Source organism: Corythoichthys intestinalis, chromosome 13, assembly GCF_030265065.1.
Source record: "Corythoichthys intestinalis isolate RoL2023-P3 chromosome 13, ASM3026506v1, whole genome shotgun sequence".
In the NCBI taxonomy this organism is placed as follows: Eukaryota; Metazoa; Chordata; class Actinopteri; order Syngnathiformes; family Syngnathidae; genus Corythoichthys; species Corythoichthys intestinalis.
In genome coordinates this window covers 48751255-48761779 of record NC_080407.1, presented here as the reverse complement: position 1 = coordinate 48761779, position 10525 = coordinate 48751255, and the positions used below count along the sequence as shown (strand labels likewise).

Here is a 10525-nt window from a genome sequence, read left to right as displayed (position 1 = left end):
TCTTCAACGCAGAATACTTTCAGCTGTGAGATGTTTGAGGGGTTGCTTACATGTACAGCATCTCAATGGGATTGAGATTTGTGCTTTGACTCGGCCATTCCAGGACTCTTCATTTCTTCCTTTTCAGCCAGTCCTTGGTGGATGTTTTGGGTCATGGTCATGTTGCAGGGTCCAGTTTTGCTTCAGCTTTAATTTTTGATATCACATGTTCCTCAACCACCCTTTGATACACAATAGAATTCATGGTGGATTCTATGATGATGAGCTGGCCAGGTCCTGGTGTAGCAAAGCATCCCCAAACCATGACACCTCCATGATTCACAGTTGGTATGAGGTTCTTTTCCTGGAATACTGTATTGGATTTACGCCAAACATGTCCTCTGTTCTAGTGTCCATATAATTCAATTTTAGATTCATTTGTCCAAAGAACATGATTTCAGAAGTCCTGGTCTTTGTCTACATTCACTGTGGCAAACTTCAGTCTGGCCTTTATGTTCTTCTTGGAGAGGAAAGGTTTCTTCCTTGCACTTCTCTTTCTGATTGTAGAGGCATGCACTTTCACATCAACAGTAGCAAGAGCCTTCTGTTGACATTTTAGGGTTTTTGGAGACTTCTTTTAGCATCTTGCGGTCTGCTCTCGGGGTGAAATTGCTTGGACAGCCAGACGTGGGCATGTTTGCAGTTGTTTTGAATGTTCTCCACTTTCAGACAGTCGAATGGCTGATTTTATATTCTTTTTAGATCTTCTGAAATCCCTTACCAGACTCATAAGCGTCTACAATCTTCTTTCTAAAGATCTCAGACAGCTCCTTTGATCCACCATTCTGTTTTCTCTCACTTCAGTAGTCAGAGGCACACCAAAATCATGTACACCTGATGTGATACCCCTGTGTGTGATTTTAGCCATTTTAAGTGGGATTGAATGTGGGAGTGTCCTAATTTATTCCTCAACAGAAATTGCATTTATTTAAACTTTTTACAGAAGGTTATTAAAAAAAAAATCATTTTCTTTAAGTTTTGTTTTTTTCTATTGCTTGATTCTCTCAAGATTGTTAAAATTGATTTTAAATATCCTTATGACCAAAAATATGTGAGAAAACATGCAGGCTTCCATAGAGTGTCCTAATTTTTTCACATGACTATATAAAAAGCTGAGTACACAATAAGATACTGAATAGTCACAAAACTAAAATTTTCATCTTGACATCAATACTCCCCAAAAAAAATCTTTCACCAACTCATTCAGTGTTTCTCCATTGGTGGTCATCATTTTTTGACCCAAAAAAATGAATGAGAATTGACCCAAAGTGTACAGGAAGTACCTGAAAATGGCTCAGAATCAACAAGAAGTGGCCCAAAATGTACCAAAAGTGACCCAAAACCAAAGGAGTAAATTATGTTTAAATAACTGAGGACACCAGAAGATATCAATCGAAATTAATAACCCCCCCCCCACCCAAAAAAAAAACTTTCATTAAATCATTCAGTGTTTCTCCATTTGGCGGTCATTAATTTTTACCCCCCAAAAATGGACAGTAAGTACCTGCAAATTTCTCAGAATCATCCAGAAGTGACCCAAAATGTACTGGAAGTCAAGCTCTGCCCCTAGCTACTTTGAATGCTCAGTGCCAATGAGTTAACAAGAAAAAAAGACCTCAAATATTCCTCATGAAAATCAAATTTATCAACAAATGACCTGCGCTAGTGCCAAAACAAATGCCCGAACAATGGATTTTTCATGCTGCCTGTAGCTGACGCGGGTGTCAAATATTGTCTCGTAATAAATCTCATCCAAAGCGTTCCATCCCCATCGTTTGTATTTGAGTACTTCTCTGTCTGATTGAGGTCCCCACAAAGTCAAAGATGCACAGTTTTGCACAGACTTGTCCATGTATGCAGAAAAAAAAATCCACTTTGGAGTTTGACAGTTTGTGTCAACACACCAGCCACTTTAGGAGATTAATTAATTAACTTTAATTACCGTCTAGTTGCTCAGTCTGCTTCTTCTCACCTGTTTGTTGTGTGTGTGTAAGTGTGTAAACGCGCTAATATTCGCTGTCGCTATTGTATAGCCGTTGCTCTTGAACGTTAGTCTTGTGTTAGCCTCTCCTTGTTAGCGGTGTGTTTAGCGCTAGCTTTTTGGATTTTTTGTTGTTTTGTTTGTTTGAAACTCATTTGTGCCTATTTGAAGGAAGCACATTGGCACTAAGCAGGATCCTTTTGGGGTCTTGAATGTCCACAGTAAATCACAAAATCCGGGAACGACCGTATTTTTGAGTGTATGAATCACACTGGGGGGATGAACCCTTCCACCAATGAGTTGATTACTTGTAGACGTCCATTTGAAGTGGGAGGGGGGCAGCAAGTGAACGCACATAGATGTTTTAAGCTAATGATATCTTTTGATTAATCTGGAAAGGATTACTTACACGTACCAACACTACTCAAATCTCTACTCTAGTATTGGCAACACAAGGCTCACGATAATCTCACGATATGGCGAACAATTATTGATACATGTCAAGAAATCGCCCTTTAATATATAAATAATACAATACATGGATTTTTTTGGTCACTTGTTGTTGAGTTTGGGTAATTTATTTATCACTGTCTTTTCATATTGGGTAACTGAACAGGAAGTGACCTGAATATGTCCCCAAATGAATAGGAAGTGACTCAACATCAACAGGAGGTGTTGTAAATGCCCCAAAATAAGCATGAAGTCAAGTGAAGTGATGGCGCAAGACGTCCAATTTATTTGTGTCCCCAAAATGTCCCCAAAGTGAATCAAACTCAATAGCAAATGACCTGTAAACACCCTAAAATGCACATGTAGCGACCTTATAAATGCCCGCAAGACATATTGTGGTTCCAGTGCCATTGACGGTGCAAGATGTCCAATCTATATTTGACCCGCCCGGTCAAAATGGATTGGACATCTAGCGCTATCGATGGCAGCCCATGACAGGCAATGAGTTCATTTTGAATTATTTCACGTCATTTCCTGTTGATTTTCAGTCACTTCCTTTTCCTTTTAGAGTATTTACGGGTCACTTCCTACTGATTTTGGGGCATTTACAGGTCACTTCCTGTTCATTTTGGGTAACTGAAAAGGAAGTGACTCAAAAATGTCCCCAAAATGAATCAAAATCAATAATAAGTGACCTGTAAACACCCTAAAATGTTCATGTAGTGACCTTATAAATGCCCACAAGACATATTCTGGTTCAAGTGCCATTGACGGTGCAAGATGTCCAATCTATATTTGACCCGCTCGGTCAAAATGGATTGGACATCTAGCGTTGTCAATGGCAGCCCATGCTAGGCAATGAGTTCATTTTGGGTTATTTCACTTCATTTACACTTGATATTCGGTCACTTCCTTTTCCTTTTAGGGTATTTATGGGTCACTTCCTGTTGATTTTAGGGCATTTATAGGTCACTTTCTGTTCATTTTGAGTAATTGAAAAGGAAGTGACTCAAAAATGTCCCCAAAATGAATCAAAATCAACAGTAAGTGACCTGTAAACACCCTAAAATGTACATGTAGTGACCTTATAAATGCCCACAAGACATATTGTGGTTCCAGTGCCATTGACGGTGCAAGATGTCCAATCTATATTTGACCCGCCAGTCAAAATGGATTGGACATCTAGTGCTGTCAATGGCAGCCCATGCCAGGCAATGAGTTCATTTTGGGTTGTTTCACATCATTTCCTGTTGATTTTCGGTCACTTCCTTACCCTAAAAGGAATTAGGGTATTTACAGGTCACTTCCTGTTGATTTTGGGGCATTTACAGGTCACTTTCTGTTCATTTAGGGTAACTGAAAAGGAAGTGACTCAAAAATGTCCCCAAAATGAATCAAAATCAACAATAAGTGACCTGTAAACACCCTAAAATGTACATGTAGTGACCTTATAAATGCCCACAAGACATACTCTATATTTGACCCGCCCAGTCAAAATGAATTGGACATCTACCGCTGGCAATGGCAACCAATGCCAGGCAATGAGTTCATTTTGGGTCATTTCCTGTTTATTTTCGGTCACTTTATCTACTTTTGGGGGTCTTTACGGGTCAATTCCTGTTGATTTTGGGTAACTGAAAAGGAACTGACACAAGAATGTCCCCAAAATTAATCAAACTCAACAGTAAATGCCCTAAAATGTACAGGTAGTGACCTGTAAATGCCCGCAAGACACGCTCCAGTTTCAGTGCCATTGACGGCGCCGGACGTCCAATCCAGTCAATATGAACTGGACATCTAGTGCCTTCAATGCTAACCAGTGAGCTGACGTAGACACTATTCTAGTAAGTTTTTGGTAGCAACTTGTTGGTTCTTTTTTGAAGAGTGACATCTTTTCAAAACAAAATATCGATTCTAGGCAGGAGCGTATCGATAATTCTTACAGGATACAAAGTATTGCGATACATTACCATTTCGATATATATCGTCACACCCCTACTCAGCAATGTGTGTAGCTCAACATGTTGATTTTTCTTCGACCAAAATGGTTTCCCGTAGCATCCGAAAATCCACTTGAGATGAAACCACATTAAACCTCTCGGGCCCGCGACCGCAGTCACTTCTCTTGTGTTGTTTTTCAAATTTCCTCTGCATGGAGCTCGTTACTACGTCGGTTTAATTGGGTCGTTTGTCCGTCAAAACCCGGACCGAATAATGTTCAAATCGGTCAGTGCATGGCTGTAGCATTGATGGTTCGTTTTCCAGAAAGCATGATGTGAAAGTTTACCCACAATTCCCTTTTTGTTTGACATATGGCTAGAGTGTTTTCCAGAGAAAAATGGAGAGACGGCGAGAACCAAAAGTAGAATATGCCGTGTGGCAAAGTTGATTTTGCCATGTGGCTTTTTTTTGTTTTTTTTTTTTGCAATATGGCTTTTTTTTTTTTTTTGCCATGTGGCAAAATGGATTTTGCTATGTGGCATATTATTTGCCATTTGGCAAAACATTTTTGCCATGTGGCTTTTTTTTTTTTTTTTTTTTTTGCAATATGGCTTTTTTTTTTTTTTTTTTTTTGCCATGTGGCAAAATGGATTTTGCTATGTGGCATATTATTTGCCATGTGGCTTTTTTTTTTTTTTGCCATGTGGCAAAGTTGATTTTGCCATGTGGCTTTTTTTGCCATGTGGCAAAATTGATTTTGCCATGTGGCATTTTTTGCCACGCGGCAAAGTTGATTTTGCAATGTGGCTTTTTTTTTTGCCATGTGGCAAAGTTGATTTTGTCATGTGGCTTTTTTTTTTTGCCATGTGGCATTTTTTTGCCATGTTGCAAAATTGATTTTGCCATGTAGCTTCTTTTGCCATGTGGCAAAGTTGATTTTGCCATGTGGCTTTTTTTGCCATATGAAGTTGGTTTTACCATGTAGCATTTTTTTGCCATGTGGCATTTATTTTGCCATGTGGCTTTTTTTGCCGTGTGGCAAAGTAAACTTTGCCATGTAGCATTTTTTTTTTTTTTGCCATGTGGCATTTCTTTAGCCATGTGATATTTTTTTTGCCATGTGGCAAAATTTATTTTGTCCGTGTGGAATTTTTTTGCCATGTGGCAAAATTGATTTTGCCATTGTGCATTTTATTTGGCATGTGGCAAAATTGATTCTGCTATGTGGCATTATTTTGCCATGTGGTAAAACTGATTTTTGCCATGTTTTTTATTTTTTTTTGCCATGTGGCTTTTTTTGCCATGTGGCAAAATTGATTTTGCCATGGTGCATTTTTTTTCCCATGTGGCATTTTTTTTTGCCATGTGGCAAAGTTGATTTTGCCATGTGGCAAAATTGATTTTGCCATGGGGCATTCTGCACATGGCAAAAATGCAACATGGCAAAAAAAATATGCGGCAAATTAAATTTTGCCAAATGGCAAAAAAATGCCACATTGCAAAATCAATTTTGCCAAATGGCAAAAAATGCATAGCAAAATCCATTTTGCCACATGGCAAATACCACTTTTCATTATTGGCCCTATTGGAAAAATGTCGCTAGGACACCCTTGTCTGCTCTCCAAGTGGTCAGTTTTTGTTGCGATTCTGCCCCCATCTAATGTTGACTTCTTGTATTGCAGCTTTATGGAACTGAATAAGTGGTGGCAAATTTTGTTCTTTATAACCAGCATTATATTGGTTTTGGCTTTTTGTTCTTCATAATTGAGTTAAATATCAGCACAGATGTAATATTCCTGCTAATGTACGCCAATCGGCTTGGAATTTCATGTGGCCAAATGCTTTCTGAGTTGGTACCACCTTTCAATCCGTCTCTTTGTACATGATTTCTATTTATTTAATGCAGAATTATACGGAAGCATGGAAAGGCAAAACCACCAAATCACAAGCTTTTATTTTACGGCGGTATATTTGTTTATTCCGAAAATTGTTTTTCTGTCTTTTTTGGAAGAAATAAAGTCATTTTCCATTACTAAAAGAGCGCCTGGTGGTTTTTCATGACCATTTTATGTCCGAGTGATTGCGAGGGAGCGCTGAAGGAATGTCTGCTGATAAACCTCGACAGCTGTGGTGCGTGTGTGACAGGAGGGAGGTGGGCTGCTATTTTTGTCTTTCTCCCAGCTAGAAAGAAGGCCAGTCTGTCAGAAGACCCTCTTTTTCGGATCACTCCCGACCACAGAAAGTTCTGGAGGAGCAAGCGGCGGGCTGACATGTTGTGCTACAACAAAGGTTGCGGGCAGACATTCGATGCGGACAACAATAAGGACGGTGAGCGTCAGGGGCGGACTGGGGTGGGTGGAGTGGCCGCCAGTAGGGAACTGCAACCTGATCAAAGTACACGTGTGTGACTTTTAATTCATTTTTCTAAATATTAGAACAGTAAAAATTAATAGTGATGAGTTTGTGGGTAGACAGAGAGGTCCACTACAAATATTTACCAACCTTGGCCAGAATTTATTCCGAATTGTGGATTTACAGTACCACAAAAATGAGAACTGTTACCAGATCAAAGTCCACATTTAGGACATTTAATTCATATTTTCTAAATATTGGTCCAGTAAAAATGCACTTTTGAGTCTGGGACTAGTCAGAGAGGTCTGTTACGAATATTCACCATCCTTTCGAGAACTGTGGCTTTACAGTACCACAAAAATGAGAACAGTAACCTGAGCAAAATATACATGTAGGACTTTTTATTCATTTTTCTAAATATTAGAACAGTGAAAATAGTTTTGAGTTTGAGAGTAGACGGAGAGGTCTACTACAAATATTACCAACCTTGGCCAGAATTTATTCAAAATTGTGAATTTACAGTACAACAAAAATGAGAACTGTAACCAGATCAAAGTTCACATGTTGGTCTTCTAATTCATTTTTCTACATATTGGTACAGCAAAAACACATGTTTTTGTGTATGTGAATAGTCAAAGAGGTCCACTACTAATAACTAACTATTAACCAACCTTGGCCAGAATTTATTCAAAATTTCTGGATTTACAGTACCACAAAAATGAGAACTGTAACCTACCATCTACTAAAACGATCCATTGCTAAAGGAATTCACGTAATATTGTACTGACGTGATAACGCATATGTAGATGGAGCGGTTTTAAGATCAGGCGACTTTATTTCAAGTCCGCTCTTGGTTAGCGTGTCAAGTTAGCGTTAGTTTCATTGTGTTTGCTAGCTATGCGCTTATCCTGTTTCACTTTTAATAGATTCCTGCCTCTTCCATCCCGGAATCCCCATCTTCCACGATGCCCTGAAGGTAACGCGTGTTAAACTGCGGAAACCAGGGGAAAAGACTGAATACGTATCCTAAACTTCCTTCAGGGTTGGTCATGTTGCCGCAAGAGGACGACAGACTTCTCGGAATTTCTCTCCATCAAGGTAAAACTCTTAAAGGATGGTTTTTTTGGAGGGTATTTTTAACAGTTTTATTCTAGGGATGCACCCGCGGACGCCACAGCAACGAAAAACCGCGCGAACCCCTCTTGCCCGAGGTGTCGTCCGACAAAGCCGGCGACAAAAGTGACCGCGCTAACGGCCCCGACATCATCTACCGAGGACCCAAATCTTCTGAGAAGCTGCGGAGAGAAAGACCGAGGTGGGCCTGCTCTCGAGTAACGTTGCTAGCGTTTGTCCGTCGCCCTTTTGAACGTGAAATCTGCTGCGCGAGCCCAGCTCGGATGAACCCAAGACCAAATTGCCCCTTAAAGTGGCGGCAACTCTGATGAAGGAACTGGAGAAACTGGACATAAGTGAGAGAGCTGAAAAAGAGAAGAAAGGTAACTTACCAGGTTTGCTGACGCTTGTTCTCGCAGTTTTCTGTTCTGCTTTGAGAAACCTTTGGGTTTTGCCAGAGAGCCAAGGGGTGGTCCAAGGTACGCGATGCAAGAATTCCGGATGCAAAACGGTGACTCAACCGGCCTTTTCTAATCTGTCTTTCTCTGAAAGCTGCTGACAAGATGCAACCCGTTTGTCTTTAGGTTTATCAGGGTCCAGAAACTGACCTGGAGGTCTGCACGCACCACCCTGGCGGGCCGGTCTTCCACGAGGGGTAACTCGTGTAAACAAAGAGTCAATCCGCTTGAGATCGTCCTAGCTGTTATACGTCTTTCCTTCAGGTACAAATACTGGAGCTGCTGCTGTATCAGGACCATGGACTTCAACGCCTTCCTAGACCAGAAAGGCTGCACTGGAGGAAAACACCGCTGGATCCCCAAGCAGGTAGCTTTGGAGAGCTAATCCCCGAAAGACTTTCGCCCTAACCCGTTGGGTCGTACTCGGACAGGATAAGAAGAAAGTGGCGTGTCGACACGACTGGCACCAGACTGCGAACTGCGTGGTGGTGACAATCTACGCGAAGAACGCAGACGCAAAGTTCAGCTACGTGGAGGCCAATGGAACGACGTTGTCCTGTCACATCCAGTTTGAGAGCGACAAGATTTTCAAGAGAGACTTCCATCTATGGGGGGTGCGCCAATCCTAAGAAACTTTTGCCAGCTCTCTTGCTAACGCATCCCGCGATCCTCTACTCTCAGGTCATCAGCGTCCAAGATAGCGTGGTCAACATGGTCCCGTCGAAAGTGGAGATCACCCTCCGCAAAGCCGACCAGGTGTCCTGGGGTAAGCTAGAGGACCCTAACTATAAGCCCGAGCCGGAACCAGCAGAGGACGAGACCGAGGACGACTCGGAGTTGCGACGTCCCGACTGGGACATCGACGATGACGACATCAGCGATTCGGACGAAGAGTGGGCCTATGACACGGCGCCGCAGAAGACCCAAGCCAAGGCGGACCCGGACATGGAAAACCTCCACAAGAGGAAAGAAGTGGAGCAGGAGATGAGAAAAGCTGTGGAGGACAAGAGGCAGGCTGAGGAAGAGAAGGAGAAGCTGAGAAGGCAGCAAGAAGAGGAGGGCTATGAAGAAATGCCAGAACTGGAGTAATAAACCCAAAGAAAAAAAATTGACATTTTTAAGTCCAATTAAGCAGTGTTTTTCAATCTTTTCTGAGTCACGGCACGTTTTTACATTGGAAAAAATCTCGTGGCACGCCACAACCAAAAATGTTCCAAAATTACTTTCTGTACATTATATTTAATCATAAAATTATTTCTCAACATTCATACTTACTCATCGTTAAACTTGAGCCTGTTTAGATGAACACAAAGCCAATATCCTGGCAGGAATCTGTCAACAGCTCTCAGTCTCTCTCTGCTTTTTTTTTATAGCAGTTGGGCTTGAAAAGTACAGAATTATCAGACGGGGACTTCCACATCTTTACCAGTGAATTTGGAACCAGGGACATCATTTTCGGACTGAATTGGTAGGTTTAGCTCAGCAAACATCTCGTTTGTACACTATTTCCATGCATATACTATTAGGGACAAATGGGAGGTTGACCCGCCTAGCAAAAATTGCTAACATCATGAATATGAATGAGCAAAAGTAACATGTTGCGTGTGGTACGCCGTTAAGGTTGAACAATATATTGTACAAAAAAGTAGGGTTTTTTTTTTTGACAATTTGACAGCACGTGACACTTGAACTCTAGCGTCTGCACCTTGGCAGAACATTTTTTTAACAGTAATGTAACTTAAATCACATTTCGAAACAGACACAAGACCTTGGATGTACAGAATATTTTTGCCTTTTTGCGCCCTTCAACTGAAAAGGGGAGTCTCATGCCATATATTTGTATGTGTGTATATATATCTAGGGCGTAGGTTTGGTCTCAACATTGGTAGAGACGATATTACCGTCATGCAAACAATGATCCAAATAAGGGACGGCTTGCTTGACTTCATTGTTCCTTGTGAAGGCTGGCCTGACCGCAGTAGTTTTGCAGGTTAGTGGTGTTTCCCCCACTTCCACAACATTGACGTCTTCTTACATGACTTACAGTGGCTGCTGCTGGCCGGGAAAAAAAAAAACGAAGGGGGCGGAGGAGGCCGCATGTTGTTGACATGAATCTGTTGGGGCTGTGTGTCTTTGTGGCGGGATGGGGGGGCTTCAACTCATCAGCCAACTAAACATTTGTTTTGGGGGG

At 41.3% G+C, this 10525-nt stretch overlaps 1 protein-coding gene across 1 annotated transcript; it reads left to right on the top strand.

Annotated features, from left to right (window-relative positions):
- Positions 1-6601: 6601 nt before the first annotated feature.
- zgc:92429 (uncharacterized protein LOC445063 homolog) lies at positions 6602-10236 on the top strand. The gene is made up of 10 exons (XM_057855642.1): positions 6602-6739; positions 7690-7739; positions 7805-7861; positions 7918-8078; positions 8156-8259; positions 8335-8387; positions 8461-8531; positions 8599-8701; positions 8766-8948; positions 9016-10236. The coding sequence occupies exons 1-10, from the start codon at positions 6682-6684 to the stop codon at positions 9421-9423; spliced, it is 1248 nt and encodes a 415-aa protein (XP_057711625.1). The 5' UTR covers positions 6602-6681; the 3' UTR covers positions 9424-10236.
- The last annotated feature ends 289 nt before the right edge of the window (positions 10237-10525 follow it).

Coding starts and splice junctions, on each gene's coding strand:
- zgc:92429 (XM_057855642.1), top strand. CDS start 6,682: ATGTTGTGCTACAACAAAGGTTGCGGGCAGACATTCGATGCGGACAAC. Junction 7,740..7,804: donor TCTTCCACGATGCCCTGAAG/GTAACGCGTGTT, acceptor AACTTCCTTCAG/GGTTGGTCATGTTGCCGCAA. Junction 8,079..8,155: donor CTGCGGAGAGAAAGACCGAG/GTGGGCCTGCTC, acceptor GCGCGAGCCCAG/CTCGGATGAACCCAAGACCA.